This window comes from Jaculus jaculus, chromosome 15, assembly GCF_020740685.1.
Source record: "Jaculus jaculus isolate mJacJac1 chromosome 15, mJacJac1.mat.Y.cur, whole genome shotgun sequence".
Lineage (NCBI taxonomy): Eukaryota > Metazoa > Chordata > Mammalia > Rodentia > Dipodidae > Jaculus > Jaculus jaculus.
This window is the reverse complement of record NC_059116.1, coordinates 57,970,187-57,993,118: the sequence shown is the minus strand read 5'-3', so window position 1 is coordinate 57,993,118 and position 22,932 is coordinate 57,970,187. Positions and strand designations below refer to the sequence as shown.

The 22,932-nt window shown below is 44.9% G+C and overlaps 1 protein-coding gene across 2 annotated transcripts in view; it reads right to left on the bottom strand.

Moving 5' to 3' along the window:
• Positions 1–22,650, bottom strand: part of Nebl (nebulette) — a 443,662-nt gene extending 421,012 nt beyond the window's left edge. Inside the window, exons 1-2 of one of the 2 annotated variants that reach the window (XM_045134970.1) lie at positions 22,518–22,650; positions 20,404–20,498 (exon numbers count right to left, since the gene is read on the bottom strand). In XM_045134970.1, the coding sequence (XP_044990905.1) occupies positions 20,404–20,498; positions 22,518–22,562 (140 nt within the window). In that variant the 5' untranslated portion in view covers positions 22,563–22,650. Of the gene's footprint in view, positions 1–20,403; positions 20,499–21,726; positions 21,855–22,517 lie in introns of those variants that run through there. The other variant, XM_045134969.1, reaches the window with a different exon arrangement.
• Between the last annotated feature and the right edge of the window lie 282 nt (positions 22,651–22,932).

The following is a 22,932-nucleotide window of genomic DNA, read 5'->3' as shown; positions in this document are numbered from 1 at the left end:
GTTAAGTACAAGACCGGTGGGGGAGGGTCAATCAAAATTCAAGATCTTGTGAATAAGCCTATGTTTTTGGATTATGGCACAACCAGAAGCCATAGATTGTTACTAGAAAAATTTCAGTGCCAGGGATGGGATACCTTCCAGTGAGTTGTTGGCCAGAGTTCCTTGATGCCCCCAAAACATGACAGGCTACTGCCAAGGCTTTTGATTTCCCACCAGGAATAGACAGTAAGACCCTATTACTGAAGACTCCACATACCTGAGCTGCAAGATCACTAAGAAGTCAAGCTGGTGCTGACAGAAAGCCGGAAAAAGCTACACTGCATACAGCCTTATGGGAGAGAGAAGTCATAAGCAATGAAAACAGTAGACTACAAGTGTTTGGCCAGTCAGGCCAAATGACCAAAAGGGTACAATAGCGGCATGTCTACACTGGGAAAAAACCAACCACTCTCTAATTGGACTGGAATCCTGTTCCATAGGAGGGAATGCATGCCTGGTACTAAAAACCTAATCAGAAGCCTATGGTGGGGAAGGTCATGAATCCTAGGAGTGTAACACCTGCTTTTGTCTGGCTAAATGCATATATTATGCACACCAAACTGCCTTGTAAGCACTTTTCTTAATGTTCATACCTATATATTAACGTTATTCTCACTTTTTTAAAATTTTTATTTATTTTCAAGTAGAGAGAGAGAGATAGAAGAGAGGCAGGCAGAGAGAGAATGGGCATGCTAGGGCCTCCATCCACTGCAAACAAACTCCAGATGCATGTGCCCCTTGTGCATCTGGCTTACGGTGGTCCTGGAGAATTGAACCTGGGTCCTTTGGCTTTACAGGCAAACACATTAACCACTAAGCCATCTCTCCAACCCACTACTCTCACTTTTGATTGAAGAAGCTTCTCTTTTCAGATGGTGGTGACCACTGGGATGACCCAAAAGGCAAGAGTGCTGAGAAGAAGAGATTTAGAAGTGTTAAGCTCTGAAACATCTCTATCACACCTTCCAGGGCTCAGAGTCCATTGCAGAAGAGGTGCAGAAATAATCTAAGAGCCAAAGGAAGAGTAGGACTGCTTACAATACAATTGTTCAGACAGAACAATATCCATGACCTCACAGTGCCTGACACTACCTTCACAAGACCCATAAAAGGAGGAAAAGATGATGACATCAAAACAAAAAAGAGACTAATTGAGAGGGGATATAATAGACAGTAGATTTGTGAAGGGGAAAGTAGGGGAGAGAAGGAAGTCATCATGGCTTATTATCTATAATTATGGAAGTTGTCAATAAAACAGTTTATTAAAATCTTATAAGGATTTATATAAATTTATAATTTTGTGATACCTCACATTCATAGGTATCCCTGGCTGCATGCAAGTCTTATGGGCCATGGGTTGGACATGTCTGATATACTTTTTATCAGATGAAAAATGGCTTGATATTTTATTACTATTGGCTCTTCTAACATGTACTTTTTTTTTCCATTGTAGTGCTGGGAATAATACACAGGGCTAAGGCCTCACATGTGCTGGTCAAGTGCTCTACTATTGAGCTGAAGCCTCAGCCTGTTTTAATTTCTTAATGGTGTCTGGACTTCTGTTGGTTGCAATTCTTCACTTCTTGGTAGAAAGGCTGAATGGTAAATAAGAACCAGAAAATTCATACCCATACTTAGTATGTCCATAATTAACAAATAACAAATGGAAAAAAAAGAATCAGAAAATTCTCCCTTTCTGTCATCACTGATTATTACAATGTCTTCCCCAAGGCCTGGCTCACCTTCTTCAAGAGCTGGGAATGCAGTGGTAGTCTGTGGCAAGGTCACTGCCTAGCATGTGTAAGAACCTGGTTTCTACTCCTTACACTTCAAGGTTTTTTTCTCAGTATATAAGTGCTTTGAAAACCCCTTTGTCTTTAGATGTTTTCACTGTGATCTTTAGTTATCCTGGTCCTAGTTCCAATGTTAATTCCCCTTCGCAAACTTCCAGTCACGTATTTTTTAAACTATGTCATTCTTGTCGGAGCTCAGAGAGCTCCCAGAATGCTCTAGGTTGCTTTATTTCTCTTTTCTTTTCCAATCTCCATGTGTGTAAGTGTGCACGCACCCTGCCGCAGCACATGAACAGGAAGCAGAGGACAAGCTTAGGTGTAGGGCCTCACTTCCACAGTGAGGCCAGGGTCTGTTGTCACTTGCTTCTGAGTAAACCAGGCTAGCTGGCCTGTAAGTTTCCAGGATTCTCTGTCTCTGCTTTTCATCTCACTGCAGGAACACTGGGATTACAGACACAAGCTACCACATCCAGCTTTACGTGGGTTCTGCAGACCCAAACTCAGATCTTCATGCTTGCATAGCAAGTGCTTTATCCAATTAGCCATTTCCCCAATCACTATGTTGCTGGGGTTTTTTGTTTGTTTGTTTTTTGTTTTTTTACTTTTCAATCTTCTTTCTCATTTAAGCCATCCTTCTTTTTATTCCTTCTTCTATAGTTTGACTGGGACATCCCACATATGTTGTGTGACCCAAGACAATTCTTTTTTTTTTAAACTTTTATTCTTTTTTTTTAATTAATTAATTTATTTATTTGACAGCGACAGACACAGAGAGAAAGACAGATAGAGGGAGAGAGAGAGAATGGGCGCGCCAGGGCTTCCAGCCTCTGCAAACGAACTCCAGACGCGTGCGCCCCCTTGTGCATCTGGCTAACGTGGGACCTGGGGAACCAAGCCTCGAACCGGGGTCCTTAGGCTTCACAGGCAAGCGCTTAACCGCTAAGCCATCTCTCCAGCCCCCAAGACAATTCTTTACCCAATGTGTCCAAAGAAGCCAAAAGGTTGAAAACCCTGTATTAAAGGTTGGACCCCAGCTTGGTGCTATCAGGAGATGGTGGAACCTTTAAGAGGTAGGGCTCCGTGGAAGGTCTTGGATAACTTGGGGGCATGTCTTCTTTTTCTCTTGTCCTGGCCATGAAGCGGTGAGCTCTGCTTGCGACACACCTCCCCACCACGACGTGCTGCCCGGCCACCAGCTTCAATGCAATGGCTCCAAAACCCAAAACCAAAATAAACCTTTTCTCTAAATCGTTGACTTATTACAGGTATTTCAGTATAATAATGGGATTCCAGCTAACACCTTCCCTTGCTGGCTTGTTCAATCTTCATTAAAGGCCACATGTGAAACAAAGGGGAGGAAAACGCTGTGTAACTCCCCGTCCTTCTTGTCCTCACAGTTCCTCATGCGCACTTCAGCAATATGCATCCACACTTGCACCCATGGACACATGAATGAAAAGACTAATTGAACCGGACTCCTTTACAGGCCCTACCTGTTCTCTTATATCACTGAAAACTTTCCCAAAGTCTCGGTGCAGGATGACCAACAATTATTCCATTCGTTCTTAATTACTCCAGCAGAACAGAGACTAAGTAATCCAGAGTCCTTGAAACGACTACCCTGCCTCCAAGCTCTTATTTATCTTCCAAATTAAATTGAAAGCAGTGAAAATATAAACATAAGCAAATCAAGAAATCAACTGAAACTCTTTGTGTGTTTTGCAGATAGCTTACCACGTGAAAGCGCCAATAGGCTGACAGGCCTATTCAGCCCTGAAGTAGAGCCGCCCTTGTGCGCTTCCCTTCATTCTCATTATAATGCCTTGTTTTTAACCTTCAAGTCTCTAAGGATGAATTTCCCTGCTGGCCGTTTCTTTTTTTTTTTTAACTCTAGCTCAGGCTGACCTGGAATTCACTATGGAGTCTCAGGGTGGCCTCGAACTCATGGCAATCCTCCTACCTCTGCCTCTTAAATGCTGGGATTAAAGCATGAGCCACCACGCCCAGCTGGCTATATTTCTTTTCAGTATCTTTTCAGTACAGCCAGCCTCTCTGCTGTCACAGTGTCACTAGCAGCCATCCCACCCCAAGACAGCAGGACCTCCAGAGAAGGTGTGTTCTGTGGTGTCTGTGCAGATGGGAGATTGTACACCCTCCCCTGATGGTCTCAGACAAGCATTACCTGATCCCTCCTTCACTCGGGTACCTCTTTTATGTGAGCAACCATCTCTTGCTACAGAGTTAACTTTTAAATCCGGACTAAAAATCTCTCCTAGCCCACCAAGAGACATCAGAGAGTGAAAGCAAGTTAAGGAGACCTGCTATCAGATACAGGATGGCTGTATCACACTCAAAATACATATGCTTTCTGTTTGGTGTACGGGTATGCATGCATATATGCCTATATTCACATGCATGTGAAGGTCAGAGAAAACCCTTGGGTGTGGTTCCTCAGGCACTGTCAATCTTTTTGAGACAGGGCATCTCATTGGCCTAGAACTCACCAAGTCAGCTAACCCGCATGGTCAATGGAGGTTTAGGAATCACCTGTCTCCAACCTCCCAGACTGGGATTACAGAGTACACGATTGTTTACATGCATTCTAGGGGATCAAACGCAGGTCCTCATGCTTGGACCACCTCTCCATCTTGTTTGTTTGTTTTTGTTTGTTTGTTTTGAGACAAGGTCCCATATTACACAGGCTAGTCTCAAACTCACTAGACAGCAAAGCTGATCCTGAATGTGCGATACTCCTGCCTCTACCTCCCAAGAACTGGAATTACATGTATGAGCCACTATCATCAGCTAAAATATACTTTTTCCCCCACTTGTCAATAAATATACTTTTAAAGTCAGCCAACAAGTGTTCATTCCCCTTCTGCCACATTATCAATATATAGAGGAAGAACCACACTTTCTTTTCAACATCGCCAAATGTCATCCACGGGACACTTCCAGGCCAGCAGGCCCTATTTGCATGGGCCACTCAGGCTCCAGGTGCCCAGAACACAAAAGACACACACAAAAAAAAAAAAAAAAAAAAAAACAAGTTCTCAGCTCCTGGCCAATTAAGCCCAACATTACATAACTACCTTTTTCTTTAAAGATGACAGAGTTGGTAAAGCCTCTATAAACAGGATCTTCCTTCTTCAGCAGCCTCAGCCACAGGAAGAACTGTGCTAATCTGGTGTTTCTATTCCCAACAGGAATAACCCTTAATTATTATGTGCCTAAAGCATCTAGAAATTTTTAAATAGAATTTGGCATTCTGTTAAGAAAATCAGAGAACAATGTCACTGGCAGCAGAAAAGACTTTAAACAAAGACAGAGAGAAACCCAGAGACCAAGTAGGGGAGGGGGACACGAGCCTACTGAGTTGTTTATGAAATTATGGGAACAGAAAAGAGAGAAAAGAAAATGACATGAAAAAACAAGATTACATAAAAAAATACACAGACCTTCCATTCATCAGAGAGTGACTGAGTCAGCTGAGTTTTAAGGGGGAAAAGAGTAAACTTATTTCCAGAAAAAACACACACATTATCAAATAAAGGTATATGTGAACTTTTATCTAAAACATAGGATTTGTTAAGATTGGAAAAAATACTTATAAAAAGTAATTTCTTTGAATCAGTTTTTCTCTGCTCATTTTAGGACTTGCAGTAATATGATATGACTGACTTTAGGTTTCTCAATGTTGTATCTTTTCCATCGACTTTTTTTTTACATTTTTATTGAGAATTTTAATGCATGCACATTCTGTAATATGACTGTCTTCCTATCCCATCACCCAGAAAACCTTCATAAACATTTCTTTTGTCATCTATTATTCAAATTCACATCAGTGATCAGTCATCTAGCTCTAAATGTCAATATTTCACCTAAGCGTAAGTGCTTGCTGCTAGTCAAATGCATTACCAGCTCAAGCATGGCCAGCTCCAGCTAGAGTTGCCACAGGGATTCTTATGAACAAAAGTCTAACTCATCATTGAGTCAGCTCTTGGCTAGGAATGCCTGGAATAAAGCTGAGCTACATTGCTCAGCCCAGAAGGGCTCACCTTGCCCCTGAGCCAACTGAGCAGTCTATTCCACCAAGGGGATGGCCTCTAAGCACACTGCAGGTTCTGGGGTGTACCTGAGGCAAAAAAAAAAAAAAAAAAAAATGTGCACTGCTCACAGAAAATACTTGCTCATTAGAACCAAATCCACAGTTATTATGAAGGGCTTTCCATAGGTAGGTCCTTCCATAGAGGCAGCAAACTGTTTATGTTGTCTTTCCTAACTTCTATTAAGTGACTAAATACAGATGTTGGTCTTTACACCATCATCATTGACATAATAGGACAGAAAGGGTTGTGGTATGAACAGAGTACATTTGATCCAGACAGGCAGAGCACACCTATCGTCAAATAAAGAATTTGATTAGCCTTGGTCTCTAGCTTCTGGGATACTTTGAATCCATAGAATTGCAGAAGGAACCCTATTTCCCCTATCTTTCATAAGCCTCGTGGACCAAACAAAACCTCATGTTGTAAACATAGCTCATGTCTGATCAGGTTAGGTAAGATCAGCTGACCTCCTCCAAGGAATAGGGGCTAAAGATTAAACAATCACATGGCTAATGAGTCAGCTGCACATCTGTAATGAAACACCAATAAATACACTGAATATCAAACCCTGATCAGTATGCAGAAAGATAACATATCCCGATTCCACACAGCAAAGGCGGGGAAGCTCTGTCTGTGATCAGGACTCTCCGACTTTTCCCGCTGTGTGTCTCCCTTTAAGTTGGTCCTGATTTGTGTCTTTGATGATAAAACAATTATCTTAAGTACAGCACTTTCCTGGATTCAGTGAGTCATCCTAGCTAATTGTCATTTCTCTCTTTTTTTTTTTTTTTTTTTTTTTTAGGTATAGAGATTTTATTAGATTAAGAGAAGGAAAGGGAAGGAAGTTCAGAAAGATCCCACCATGAGGGAGGTGAGAGGGGGTAAGCCACCCTGGGACCCAAACTGAGGTATTTATAAATTCTGAATGTGGGCTGAACTAACCAGCCCAGGCACCACGTTTTGGGGCTGGTCTTCCTAATTACCATTCCTGAAAGAGTTCAAGACATTGAAATTTCCACCACTGTTCAGTAGTGTGGTGACCTGAGAACTCACGCACTGCGGGCGAAGTCTCAGGTGCAGGCTGTCCAGCTGGGAGGACCCTTTTTATGGCATACTTTGCGGGACTGCAGCACTCCCTTCTCAATACCTTTAACACTTGCCAGAAACTTTTCCTTAAAGTGTAAATCTCTTGTAGCTGATCTGACTTCCTTTATCCCTTGTCCCAGGCTGAGGACTTTCATGTCCTAATCTCAGCAGGAAATCACCTCTAATGTGTAAAAAACAGAAACTACAGTACAGGACACACCTTCTGGTAAATAGTGAAATCAAGATATTAAAAACTACAATGAAGCCAGATGTAACGGTGCACACCTTTAATCCCAGCACTTGAGAGGCAGAGGTAGCACAATCACCATGAGTTCAAGACCACCCTGAGACTACACAGTGAATTCCAGGTCAGCCTGGGCTAGAGTGAGACCCTACCTTGGGGACGGGAAAAAAGAACCTACGATGAATGCATGAAGAAAAAGAACAATAGTTTACTAAAAACTTAGAATCTTTCCCAAATGGAATCAGACCACTGAAGATAAAAGAAGGCAGTCATAATGTAAGCAGGAACAAAGGGTCAAAATGATGACAATTATATGTAGCCTTCACTTACTTCTTACTATGCTTCTGAAATTCCTTGATTATTCCAGTGAGTCGTTAACACTCTGAGGTAGAATCTATCCACACTACAGGTGAGCACACCAAGACTTCAGTTAAGCAGCTCAATGAAGGCCTCAGAGCTAGGAGCATAGTGTGGCTGGAGAGGACGGCAATGGGGAATGGGTAGAGGGATAATTATAAAATGTTTTGACTCAGAAATCCAATTTGCTTTTCTGTGTAGCTAGTGGGATGCCACAAAGGTGTCTATTCAGGAAATAAATGTGGCCAGAAGCATGTATTGAATGGTAACTTTGTTAGCAGGAAAGGTATTCAAAAAGGGAAAGACTGGGGCTGGAGAGATGGCTTAGAGGTTAAACTGCTTGCCCGCAAAGCCTAACGACCCAAGTTCAATTCCCCAGTATCCACACAACCCAGATGCATGAGGTAGCACATGTTCCTGGAGTACATTTGCAACAGCTAAAAGCCCCAGAGTGCCAATTCTGTCTGCTCCCCCCCCTCTGTTTGGTTTTCAAGGTGGGGTTTCACTCTAGCCCAGGCTAACCTGGAATTCACTATGTAGTCTCAGGGTGGCCTTGAACTCACAGCAATGCTCCTACCTCTGCTTCCCAAGTGCTGGGATTAAAGACATGGGCCACCACGCCCAGCTCCTTTCTCTCTTTTAAGTAAATTTAAAAAAAAAAAAAAAAAATTTTAAGGGAAAGACTGGGACAGAGGGACCAGTCAGAAGACAAGCGTAAGGTCACTGGGCAAACATGGTCAGAAAACCTGAACCAGGGAAGGGCAGCGGGGAGGAAGATGACAGAGAACCTGGAGGTTCAGAGGCCTGGAGAGATTGTGGAAAGAGCATCCCAAAGAGAATAATGCAGTCATCTAAACTAACAAACCTTCAAAACCACATCTGTGAATAGGACAAGCCTTCTCTATTGATGTGTTCCCTGACTGAAGGCAGTAAGATTCATTCTTTTGGTTTGTTAATGGATAATAAAAGTCAGAGTTAAAGTCCATATTAGCACTGATCTGGAGCTGTTTGGGGGAGTACAGTCACCCTGTTTCTCCAAGTGCTCTGAACTGCTCTGCATCTGCCTCTGATGAATAATGAGTGTCAGGGGAGATCATCAAGGATTTCCACCTAAATGGCTTTTTATGCTGCTGAGCTAAGCAGGAGTATAACAGATCACCAGTCTAGTCACAATCCCTGTGCTTTAGGAACAAACATCCAGCATAGGCTGTCTTCAAGCTCCTCCCACAATTCCGGGGATAAGTCAGTTACACAGTGTGGAAAGGGAAACGTAAGTGGAATAGTGCAAGGTCACTCCCTCCAGGGCTCCATTAAGAAAACGCAAGCTAAAGATAAATGAGATTAGCACTGGGATCCCAGTATGTCCCGGCCCTTCAAACCCTGGTCTTTTCACAAGTTCCTGACTTCACAGCTATACATCCATGCCCCTATCTAGGCTCAACTAGAAAGGTCTGCAGAGCCACTTGGTTCATTAGCAGAGCTTTGTGGGATGCTAATAGCACAGCTGAGCATGGGAGAATCAATAACAATTCTTTTTACTCGGCCTTCGAAATGTGCTGGGTACTCAGCCCATAAATACTACTCAACATCTACTTCTCCGACTGCTAACGCCAAGATAGGGCAGAAACAGAAAGAAAAGAAAATCCACCTCTTCCTCTGGAGATCACAAAGTGGCTCGACGTGCCAGAGGCAGGGCACATGTGAAATGCCGTCTGTATCTTTCTCACTTCCTGACATTGCCAGGAACTACCCTGTAAAACACTCATCTGAAGATGTTTACAGACGGCACTGTAATGTGCTCTTACCCCCGCCCCTGACACGCAATCAATACACCCTTCAGCACACAGCGCCTGCTTCTCACATTAGCTTCACACTGCTCTAGGATGCCGGAGGTATGTGCAAGTGCTTCACCTTGAAACCTTTGCCAACCTGATGTCATTCCATGATAAATGCACCATAAAAGAGACAGAAGCCATGCTGCAAAGACAACTTTTGCAAACACTTTCAAACAGTAAAGAATTCCTTGGGCTGGAGAGATGGCCTACTGGTTAAGGCACTTGTCTGCAAAGCCAAAGGACCCAGGTTCAGTCCCCCAGTGCCCAATTAACACTAGATGCACAAGATGGCGCATGTGTCTGGAGTTCGTTTGCAGTGGCTGGAGGCCCTGGTGCACCCATTCTCTCTGTCTCTCTCTGCTTGCAAATAAATAAAAATATTTTTTAAAATTCTGCACATAATTTGTAAATGCTATCCTCTGCCATAATTGCAAAAAATACTAAAATGCATCCAGTCTGTCAGTGGTATAGGGAGGTGCCTGACAAGCAGAACATTCCATTTGGCTCAAAGTATGTCCACCTCTCCTTTTCACTAACCCACTTAGAGAAAAAGGAAGGAGAAAGAAAGAAGGGAGGGAAGGAGGGAGGGCCTGTCTTCCTTTAATACAAGTTTCCGTGTCAAGGAACAAAGATCTAATTTTTCTCTGAGATACACAACTTCAAGTCATAAGTAAGGCGTATCAAATGGATTCTCAGGAGAACACTTATATGTCACAATGCCCTTCCACAGAAACTGCCACTTTTAATAATATAACATTTTCTCCTGTCTCTGAGAACGAGAGACAACTTCCAATTTGTCATACAAGTAATGGAATGGACTGGCACTTGGGTAAATAATAAGTGTCATTTGATGTGGTGAGGCTTGCAAACATTTCACCCACTTAATTTTTATAAAGTTCCTGTTAGAAAGAGAACAGTTTCCCATTTTACAGAATATAACTAAACTAAGAAGGGAATAAATAAGCATAGATAAGGAATGCTTAAGCAATGACTGTGAGTCCTACCATTCATTACAGATTGGAATTAACAAGCCTATCCCATCAATACATATCATTTTATCCCTTACTATTCACATTTGACAAAACCACCTTTCAGGCTCCCCAAAGCCTAACCTCCACCCAGTACCTCTAGATTGTCACAACTCTATCTTCCTAGAAGTCAGTCCCTGGGCCCCATCCTAAACTGGGGTTAAGAACCACAGAGCAAAACCCAGGTAGGGGGACTCTAATCACACCAGCCACCTCACAAAGTCCAAACCTACAGGAGAAGACAGGAGGGACCAGATGAGTGGAAGAGAACACAGCTCCAGAACAACTCCAGGCACCCTCCACAGCCTACTCCCCTCCAGCCGCCAGCACTGGCAACACTGGAGATCACGGGAAGGGAGACCAACCACACAGCAGCCAGCAGAGCCAGGCCAGGACAGTGGATCCACTGACACAACCAACGTAGCTGAGTCCAGAGCTCAGTGAAGAGGGACCCATGCAAGCACACAGTGTAGGTAAGACTGGAAGCCATTCCAAAAGGTAATGGCTTATTTACACAGAGTCAATACCTGCCCCAAAGCCTGGCATACAGGCTTGCACTGGAAGTATTAATCAAATCTTCCGTGTCAGGGCAGGTTATGTGTTAGATTTGATTGATGGTCGGCTTTGTCATTCTTAAATAAGCTGAATTTTGGAGTTGTCCAGATTTATAGTGCTTTTGTCGTCATCTTCTGTCATTCTTGGTGGCAGGGTCTCACTCAGCCCCAGGCTGACCTGGAGCCCTCTACAGACCAGAAATCTCAGCCTCCTAGTTGACAGGATTAAGGGTTTGGGGCAACACACACCCTTAGGGACTTTGACTTTGTTAGATGATCTGTTTATTTTAATACCCCTGTTACATAAATTCTACGTGCTGGTTTTGATTAAGTGTGTATATTGCTAAGATGAATTTTAGAATTCGCCTGCATTTTCCTCCACCCAGCCCACTAGAACACTTGCATAGCAGGCAAACCCAACACCTAGGGTCACTTCTGCTGTTATTCTGGAAATCATATAACAGCCACACTTGCCACCTTAAGCTCCTACCCTGAAGATATATAACTTCAGATTTTCACATCTAAGAATACTGCAGATAATTAGAAAACCCAAACATATAATTAACTCAAGAAACAAAATCTCTACCCAATATGAGAAACACAAAAAAATCAAGACAATATAATCCCACCAAAAATAATAAATCCATCAGAAATGACCTCCAGTGAGACTGATTTAGATGAAATGCCTGACAATGATTTCAAAAGAATAACAATGTTCAAGTAAATCAAACAAGAAAACAAAACATGAGTAAGGAAATAGAAATACTTAAGAAAAAACAAGCAGAAATACTAGAAATGAAAAGCTCCGTAAGTCAAAAAAAATAAAAATAAACAACTCTACAGAAAGTCTCACCAATAGAAGGGGTGAAGGAGAAAGAATATCCAAACAAGAAAACCAGGTGGCAGATCTAACACCATCCAACAAAGAAAAAGACAAGCTAACAGGAAGGTATGAGTGGGAATTTCAAGACATTCAAAAGGCTATGAAAAGATCAAACATAAGAATTCAGGGTATAGTAAAGAAGAAGAATTTCACTCCAAAGGCATAGCAGGTGTTTTCAACAAAATCATAGAAGAAAAATTTCCCTCAAAGAGGGAAAGAGATGCCAATACAGGAAGCCTTTAGAATACCAACCAGACAAAATCAGGAAAGACCCTCTCCTCACCATATTATAATTAAACTACTAAACACACAAACCAAGGAAAATATACTAAAAATCAGAGAGAAAAATCAAGACACCTACAAAGGCAAGTCCATCAGAATAACAGCAGATTACTCAGCACAAACTTTAAAAGCCAGAAGGGCTTGGATGATGTATTCCAAGTTCTGAAAGATAACAACTGTCAACCAAGATTACTTCATCCAGCAAAGCTATCCATCCAAACTGACAGAGAAATAAGGACATTCCATAACGAAATTAAGGTTAAGGATAGAGCCTACACTCTGAGATGGCAGCACAATCTACAGTCACTGAGGTGGTTTAATGTTAACTGAGTATCTTCCAAATGCCCAGCTCTGGGGACATGTGTGTGGACAATACAGACTCCCTTTCCCCCACCACCACCAGAGGGAGTACCGACAGGGAATTACACAGCTCCCACATATGGGAGATGGTCTGTGAGCCTGTACCAGGCAAGCTGAAGTCTAAGGGGTGGCAGTGCTGGGATGGCCCTGGGGTTGAGGGGAGGGAAAGGCTGACACCATGGGAGCATGACGGTCATAGCTGCTGATGTGCATTTTATGCTACACATGGTATTTACATGCTATTTTTTTATTTTTTTTTATTTTTTTTGAGAATGAGGCAGAGTAAGAGAGAGAGAAAAAGAGAGAATGGGTGTGCCAGAGCCTCAGCCACTAAAAATGAACTCCTGACACATGTACCACCTTGTGCATCTGGCTTACGTGGGTCCTGGGGAATCGAACTGAGGTCCTTTGACTTTACATGTAAGCACCTTAACCACTAAGCCATCTCTCTCCAGCCCAACAAGCTGTTTTCAATGTTCTCTGATGTATCAGGCATAAAGAATATGAGCTATGGGCTGGAGATATGGCTCAGAGGTTAAGGCACTTACTTGCAAAGTCTGCCACCATACCTCAGTGCCCACATAAAGCCAGATGCACATAGTGCCACTTGTGTATGGAATTTGTTAGCAGTGGGAAGAGGCTTGGCTGTGCCTATTCTCACATATTCTCTTTATCTATCTCTCCCTCCCTCCCTTTCTCTCTATGCATATCTAAAAGAAATAAGAAAATGAGCCAATAGCTGGGGAGATGGCTCAGTGTATAGGAGTGCTCCCTGTGCAACGTGAGGACTTGAGTTCCATGTGTAGCACCCATGTAATGTGTCATCATGCCTAGCTGTAACCCCAGTCCTGAGAAAGCAGGCCCAGGAGAATCGCCAGGGCTCGCTGGTCAGCCTGACTGAAAACATGGCAGCTCCAGCTTCAGTGAGAAACTGTCTCAATGTAGAAGAGCAATCAAAGAGGATCTTCTGCTCCTTCTACTCTGGCCACCACACACATGCACACAGGGTCTGTGCACACACTATATACACAGCACACATACTTTACACTACAGAATAGAGAATATAACCTCACCTTTCTCACTTGTCAACCACTACTGTCAACACAAAGTATTTCTTACATCAAGATCCAGTAAGTCTGCACATACCCTATACCACTAAGAAAAAATTAAAAGTTTCCTAAAACAATTCTCTGTTACTACTCAAGGACATGCTGATGTTTTCACTTGCTGTTGGTTTAGTTATGTTTTCTTTTCTTTTCTTTTCTTTTCTTTTCTTTCTTTCTTATAATTCAGGTTGCAAGCTCTAATAATGCCATTCTAGTTTGAAAAACTGGTGTGGAAGTTGATTGTGTAGCTCTTGACCAGCATATAAGGGGCCCTGCATCTGATTCCCAGCATTATCACAAAGCAAACATAAAAAAACTTCAGTATGAACAGGCACTTGCAGCTCACAGTTCTTTAGCTTTCTGCACTTTCTTCACTCTCAGAACGGTCCCACTGTGGGCAAAGCACCATTGTCTACTGAAGGTCTGTTGTGTGCCAGGCCCTGGGCAAGACCCTCTCCATGTGTCGTCACAGTCTTCACACTGCTGTGTGAGGCGGGCATGCTGTGCTTTGACTGTGAAATGTCCCCCACAGGCTCTTGTGCTTGAACACTTGGTCCCATTCTGGTGGCACTGTTTGGGGCCAGCTGGCAAGTGTAGGACACTGGGGTAGGCCTCGAGAGCTACAGCACGCCCAGCTTCCTGTCTGAGCTCTCCGCTTCTAGTCTGCCACCAGGATGTGACTAGCTAAAAGCTATACCTGCCACGCTTTCCCCACCGCGATAGGCTGTCACCTCCGAAACTGTGAGCAAAAATAAACCTCCCCTTCCTTAAGCTGCAGGTGCCAGGCATTTTGTCACCAGTGGGAAGAGTAAATGAGAGAGAGCATTAGTATTTTTAGAGGAAGAAAATTGAAACTTAGCATTCCAAAGATTTGCTAAAAAGTACAGGAAGGAGCCAGGATTCAAATCCAGCTCTGCCATGCCCCAAAGCTCCAACATGCTACACTTCATGACAACTTCTTAAGTAATCAAGACAAATTCAACAGCACAATTCCATAAAGCCCTTTGAAATAACTCAAGACCATAGAGTGTTATAGAACCAAATTTGAAAAGAAGGCTAAGAGATAAGGTCACTGCGTTTTCTTTCCTGTCCTCTGATAACCTCCGGAAAAGTACTAACGAGGAGCATCCAGCAGAGAAGAGCTAGCCAAGTGCTGGCCTCGATGGCCACTCTCAAGACAGGCTTGGCAGCGTGCACTGGCCACTGGGTGCTCTTAATGAGCAGTGCCCAGCCCAGCAGCTTCCAGGCTGGAGACTGTCAATGAATATTCAGGAGAGGAAGTGCTCACAGCCAGAGAGGGGAGGTGAAGGCAGAACACAGCTCCTGTGTCTCATTTTTAAGGCTTCCAAGATCATATGCGATGAAAGGAACCTTATCCAGGAGGATGATTAAACATACTTCGATGGCATTTATGTTCTTTAGCCCAATAATTAAAGATGCATTTGATTTGATTCAGTATATAATATTCAGAAAAGCTAGGGTGCGTTCAGGGTGGTATGGCTGCAAAGAAGATGTATTATTCATGGCAACCAGGTCAGGCTAAATGTTTAGCCAAAAAAAAATTCTGTAGAAGGAGTGATTTGGGGAAATTATTGGCAAGGTCATATTAAACTATTGTATCATAACTGATCCTTCCCCAGACCTACCTATGGAAATGTGACATTTGGTGAATGCACACTGAAGGTCAGTCACTGGTATTGCTACTTCTAAGCAGTAATTTCACAGGAAATTCTAAGAACTGATATATTTTTAACATACATATAATAAATGAAATAATTTGACAAATGATCTTGAGGTTCATATTCTTTCTGTGGCATGTGGAGTACCAAAGTGTTTGTAACTTAACTTGGCATATAACTCACACATAAATACAAGCTGTGCTTTTGTTTTTTTGTCTAATCATCTCATGCTGCTTTCTCAGTACCTCTGAGCCATAAGAAAGAACATATCACTTCGTCCTCTTTGCTTTGCAACATCTAAGATTAAGAAACACACGAATGTGCTAAGAATTCACTGCCTGCTTTGAAACATACAGCTTTTGAAAGTATGGCACATACCCAAGTAGACCAGTTTGTTTTTAAATATTTTAATAGTGTGCACTACTGTGTTAGGATCATTATGCCTAATCTTGCATCTAGTATATACTGCATTCTGATCATCATATTAAAAGATCAAAATTTAAATATCATGTAAATTATACTTTATACATGTTCGCCTTTGCATGAAATTCTTGTTTCTTCTCTAAACACATGAGACTAAAAAGCAGCACATCTAAGCTGAAAAAGTACTCACTACTCCATTCCGCCATGTAAAACAGCCTCAGGTAACAATGACAATGAGAAGTCTTTTTGTTTTCTTAAAATAACTAGGCATCTGTGCTCATGTTTTTAAATGTTTAAACACAATATTAATGTGCTTTAAAGGTCAATTTTGCATGCTTACTTTTACAAGAAATACTACTAAGATCTGCCCATGAGAAGCCCGAGATTACATAAAACAAGAGAAATAATAACAGAAACCGAATAACTAATACTGAAATTGAAACCCTAGTAACCAAGAAAAGTTGGTGTTTTCTTAACAACCTAATGTAAATTATGCACATTGATTGGATCTTGGTGTTAAAAACAAAACACATACATACACACCAACAGCAAAAAAAAAAAGTACTATCAAAGGCAGTCTCTTAGAATAATGAGGAAAATAAATAAGCACAAGATATAAAGCTTCAAAATTGTATAAATTAATTTTCTTATGTATTATAATAGCTCTGTGATTCTTTTTTAAAATTATTTGCTTTTATTTTTATATTTATTTATTTGAGAGAAAAAGAAAGAGGCAGGGAGAGAGAGAATGGACACTGCAAACGAACTCCAGACAAATGCGCCCCTGTGCATTGGGCTTACATGGGTCCTGGGGAATCAAATCTGGGTCCTTTGGCTTTACAGGCAAGTGCCTTAGCTGCTAAGCCATCTCTCCAGTCCTAGCTCTATGATCCTTAAAAATGTCTGTATTTATGATACAATTTTAGTGATGAAAATCATGATATATGAAATTGGTAAAGGGCCCATCAATATTAGAAAATTGTTTATAATTAAGTATAATTAAAATGCAGCAAAAAATTGCAAAATGTTCATCAAAGTTTAATTTCAATGAAGGGCATACAGCAGAAGGCTAATGTAAAACCTGACTTCCCTAGCACTGGCCACCGTTTCTGCTGATTTAGCTAGTTACAAATGGAATAATCTTAGAAAATGTGTATTTGTACTAAACATGTACAGACCTTTTGTCATTATTCCATGAACAATAAAGAGTAACAACACTTTACAAAGCACTTACAAGTTTTTATAAGTCAGCTAGAGATGACTTAAAGTATACGGGAGGGTGTGCATGGCACTAGACAGCTTTCTGTACATATGAGGAGCCCTGGAACCAATGTGCCTCAGATCGTAAGGAATGACTGTCTTCTGCTTTCAACCACTTTGTATGTAGAAAATTCTCATATAAAAGTGACAAGGAGGGCTAGAGAGATGGCTTAGCGTTTAAGGCATTTGCCTGCAAAGCCAAAGGACCCAGGTTCAACTCCCCAGGGCCCACTTAAGCCAAATGCACAAGGTCACACATACGTCTGGAGTTCGTTTGCAGGGCTAGAGGCCCTGGTGTGCCCATTCTCATTCTCTCATATTTTTTCTCTCTCTCTCTCCTTCTTTCTCTCTCAAATAAATAAAATAAAATACTTTTTAAGTGACAAGGGAAAGAACATTCATTTTCATTTAAGCATATATGTGCACTAAATACTGAATCAAACTAGGTAGAGATAAAATATGGCTTTACATGAAGAGCCCATGTTTCATTTTCAGGGAGCTGTATTTATTAGAGAATCAGTTTTCCACCACTGATCCAGAGAAATTATGGCCACCCTTCTGGCCAACACCACAGGGAACAGACACACACACACACACACACGCACACACAAATTAGAGCAGATTAATTGGGATTTCCAGAGAGTAATACACATGGACCAGATTACATGAGAACACGTGCCTTTATCAAAATATGGGATGAGGGCTGGAGAGAGTGCTTAGTGGTTAAGGCGTCTGCCTGCGAAGCCAAAGAATCCAGGTTTGATTCCCAGGACCCATGTAAGCCAGATGCACAAGGGGCACATGCGTCTAGAGTTTGTTGCAATGGCTAGAAGCCCTGGTGTGCCCTTTCTCTGTCTCTCTTCTCTCTATCTCTCTTTGCTCCCAAATAAATAAAATGTGTGTGTGTGTGTGTGTGTGTGTGTGTGTGTGTGTGTGTGAAGAACAACAGATATCTTTGAGCCTATCCTGGCAGACAGAACCTACAACTTACTTACCAAGCCCTGTGTTCTGAAGATAGCATATTAGGATGTGGTATGAACTTAAAGGCAAGGTAAACAAATTTAAAACATCTGTTCTTTCTATTTATTTATCCACTAAAAATGTATTCCTATCTTCCCTTTATCTACTTAGTTCAATATCAAGTAAAAGCACCAAGATACCACCCTAAACTTTTGGGTTAAAACCACCAACAAAATGAGAAGACCTGTAAACATTTAAGTTAGAAGTACTTAAAGTTGCCTGGAAAAAAATGGCTTAGCTGTTAAGATGCTTGCATGCAAAGCCAAAAGACCCAGGTTTGATTCTTCCCCTATACCCACACAAGCCAGAAGCACAAAGTGACCCATGTGTCTGAAGTTCATTTGCAGTGGCTAGAGGCCCTGGTGTGCCCATTCCCTTTCATATTCTCCCTCCCTCCCTCCCACCTTCCCACCCTCCCACCCTCTCTCTCTCTCTCTAACAAATAAAATATTTAAAATATAAAGAAGTTAAATAAAAATACCTAAAGTATTCAAATATGCGACCCAGACCTATAAAACCATACAGCAGTGTACTTCCCATTGATAAAAGTCTTTTTGTTTCAGGGTCTAAATTTCAGTGTTTCTGGACACTAGCTCACTGTTAAGGCAGAGAGCAAGCCATCCCTTCCTACCTCATCCATGACTTGCTGTATCCTGGTCCTCTTGCTCAGCTAAGCTGACCTCGCGAAGCAGAAAGCACTGCGTGGTCAAACTGGCCCAAGGCCATCAACAACTTCTTTTCTTTCCAGCTGCATCATGTTCTTCTATTTTTGTCATTTTTTATTCTCTCTGATTCAAGTATCCAGCTCTTCCTCTGCTGCAATTGCTATTTACTTCTCTTTCCTTTCTCCTCACTGCCCCTTTCAAACTCTCCAGGGCACCCAGAAGCCCTGTTGTCGCTGGGCTGCCTCCAGGCTGCAGAGTGGTAAAGAATGCTGATGTCACCCATAAATCTGAAACATAGACATGAAGACCAGTTCACTCTCCTTTAACCCAAGAACTGTGTTCCTTATGGGTGGTGGGCTCCTCCTCCTCTCCTTACAGCACCTGCCTTTGATCTGGAGCTATCATTTCTACCACTCCTTAAGGAAACAGGACAGCACACACTCAAGCTTCCCTTTTACTTCAGATTTTCCCAGTAAGAGATGGGGGTCTGAGAAGGTTGAAAACAACTTTGAGCAAAATCTGTGGACTTCACTTATCCCAGGAAGTCCTGAATTCTAGTCAAGCCCAAAAACTGTGATGTCTTGTCACATTTCTGGTCTTGTCTGTGTGCACTAAACTTGACCTACAAGAAGCACAGGGAGATAAGGAAAAGTTTGAATTCTCCACCAGACAACTTTTTTAAAGTTCTGCACAAAACAATCTGAGCACCTTGCATCTGTTTACCAAAACCCTGCTGTTTACCGAGAAGATAACCCAACCCTCAATCTCCCTACGACCCAAGCCACACTGCTTCAAACATGCTCAGGAGGAGGAACTTCTGACATTCTTCGGCCAAAAGGTCAGAGGTTCCTGCCACATCCACTGGGAAAGTGGGAAGAAGGCCCGGCAGTCTAGACCAGAGCCCACACTGAATCGGCTGCGTGGCACATGGACATTCATGGGCATGGAGAAGCACAGGCCCCCAAGGCAACAAAGCTAGACAGTGCCAGACAGAGCGTCCAGAAGTGATCCAACCACTATCCTGAGGTTTACACTCTCAATGCCTGTTTCTTTGTCGGATAAATGGGGTAATAAAGTGCTCTTCTCACTCACAGTCTTGGTAAAGATTTAAAAAGTCAGTGTGTATACAGTACTAAGAACATGACCTGACCACGTAAGCTATACAAATGCTAGCTATAGTAGGCTAGACCATGCCTGCCAGCGAAGGTTGATGTTTTCAATTCGCCACCCACTACAAGGCAGCTCCTGTCAATACGGAAGGTCTACAACAACAGCTCTAACACTAACCAGCCAGGATGCCTGATGTGGTCTCAGCCAAGACCAAGCAAATGAGGCTCCTTTCCCTTGTAACCAGGTTCAACTCTAAAACTGCAAGATGGAAACATCCTATGATTCAAATGGAAATTGGCATATTGACACATTCTTGGTGGTAAATTCTGCAGCTTCCAATAAATGTCCCTAACTCTGGTTATGCTATGAAGCTCAAAAGGGAACTTGGCAAAGAGTCAAACAAATTATCCTACACATCAGCAAGACATAAATGCAGTGAGCGTCAACAGAGTGTGCGGACCTGCACTGTGCGGCCACCTGCACACCTGGGTGACACTGAGTCAGTCCCCCCCGCCCCCCCCCCCCGCCCCGGCCGCGCCCTGCTGGCCACCGCAGACAGACAGTACTCACGCATTACAATAGGGCTTCTTCTCGTAGCCCTTGTAGTTGTTCATGTTGAGAGCCATCTTGCAGACCTCACAATGGAAGCATCCTTTATGCCAATACTGAAAAACAGGCAAAGATTTAACATTTTAGTACACTGCCAGTTCTGGGCAAGACGGATGAGAAAGCAGGTTTTGCAGTGCACCGTGGCCTCCCTTCCTGAAAGCCACAGCAATGAAATGATTGCGGGCAGCAGCACACGTGTTTATCTACTTTCAGGTCGGTGATAACGCAGACATCTATTAAAGCCGGGTTTTAAATTAATCCCCCCAGGCCTGCAGACTCCCCACAGAGCTGCCAAGCTCCATCCACACTGCACTTGCGGCCGAAATGTTTAAGCTACGAATTGTGTCACTTATTAACAAATCAGTCACCTACCACAGTGACTGACACATAGTAGGTAGTAATGAAACTAAGAATAAGACTAATGTACATATTAAAACTAGAATTAGGGAAAAGGAGCTCTGAGCTCTGCTAATGGAGAAATGGGGCCCATGAAAAGGTTTGAAAATGAAAAGCACTCTCCCTTTTAAGTGCCTAAACGCAGTGTTCCTAGGGTTTCCCCACACTTGTGCCTGACGGAGGGAAGTCAGGCAGCCCGGGGTGGCAGACGTGGACATGTGAGTCCCCCATCCTTGCCCAGTTTTCCCCAAATGCAGAACGCAGCCTCTGTCCGGGAAGGCAAATCCTTGCTCTACCCAAGCGTTTGTAACATCAGACGCGCATTTCGGTGGTAGGTAACGCGTACGGCTGGTTTCAGTTGACAGCCTCCCGGGCGGTTCAACTCTACCCACGCCAAGGAGCAGCAGGGACCCGACTGGGGCCACGTCCCCACCGGGGGAGTCGGCACTGGTGGGTCGCGGCGCGGCGCGGAGCCGGGTCTCTCCAGGGGATATTCTTAGCACTGCGGCAGCGGTCGCCCCACGGCAGAGTGACTGCTGCTCGCCTCCCCCGGGCCGCCATCACCTGAGCCGCCAGGGCCGGGGGAGAGGGGAGCCCGGGGAGGCCCGGCGGGGGGTGCAGGCTGGCCGCACGGCGCCCCGCGCCCGGCCCGAGCCCTCGTGCCCGGGCGGCGCGGGGCCCCCAAGGCTGCGGTGCGGACGTCGCGCAGCCCCGCAGGCAGACGAAAGCCGCTCCCCGTCCCAACAGCCTCGGCTCCCGGGCCGGGCCAGCCGCTCCGGCGGGGTCTCGGGACGCGCTCGCCCCTCGCCCGCCGAGACGCGCGAACACCGCGACCCATCCCGGGTGCCGAAACTTCTGGGCGCAGGTGCCGCCCGCGCCCCGGCTCACCTTGTCCAGGCAGTTGACTTTCTCCGTGGGATACACCACTTTCCCGCAGCGGGCGCACTGGGGGTTCATGGTCGCGGGTCCCGCGGGCGGCGGCGGCGGCGGCTGGGGCTCCGGGGAGCCGCTGGAACATCCCCGGGCAGGCGGCGGCTTCGGGCGCGGCCCGGGCGGGGCGGCTGCGCTCCGGGACTCGCGCGGCGCGGGCTCGGGCTCCGCGGGCTCTGCGTCCCCGCGCCGGGTACCCGTGACTCACCGACACTCGCGCCCGCCCCGCGCGCTCGCCCGGCCCCCGCCCCCGCCGCCGCCGCCCTGCAGGCAGAGCTCCCCGGCGCGCTGACCCGAGAGCGGGGAACGAGCACGTCTGGCACCGGGCGGGGCGGGACCGCGAGCGCCGCAGCCCGCCCCCGAGCGCGCGTGGGGAGCGAGCGCCGCGCGGCCGCCGCAGCCCCGGTCGCCCAGGTGGGCGGCGACGGCGGGGGCGCGACGAGGGAACGGGCTCCAGCCGCGCACTTGCCGCCGCCCTCCGCGGTCCTTGGGCCGCGGGGCCCTCGCGCTCGGCCCGGCGAAGTGCCTGGCCCCGCGAGGTCGTGAGGACGCGGGGCCAGCGAAGCGCCCACGCGCCCTCCCGCCCAGAGGACCAGCGCCCGGCCCCGCCAGCCACGGGCCTCCCTGCCGCCCGCTCTGGCCCGGGGACCACCGCGGCCGCGGGGCTCCTCCGCCCGGGCCGGGAGAGGCGTCACCGCGAGCCCGCGGGAGCCCTCGGTCAGTGCCCCCTGCGCGCCGCCCCTCTGCACCTGTCCTTGCGGAACGACCGGCTCTTCCAGGCCCCGGCCAAGCATCTCTGGAGAAGTAAACCGCGATGCACACACTACATTGTCTTCAGTCAAGCACCTCAGAGATTCGCGGAGTTCTTCCCCTGCGCTAGAACACTCACGGTCCAAACAGAAGGGCCAGAAAATCAAGCAGAAGAGTAGGCTGAATGCTTTCTGTTCTAAAGAGATGTCAGGTTACCCTGACTGTTTTATAAGAGGCAGCAAAATGGAGCTATACTCTCTATATTCAGCACCCGATCCTACTTTTCATTCGTTTTGTGGCCTTGTGCCAATGCTTAGCCTCTCTCTGCCTCAGTTTCCTCATAGGTAGAGTGGGGCTACCGAGACCTGGGGGTTGGGTCAGCAGTTAGCAAGTGTTTAGACCTCCCTGGCTGTA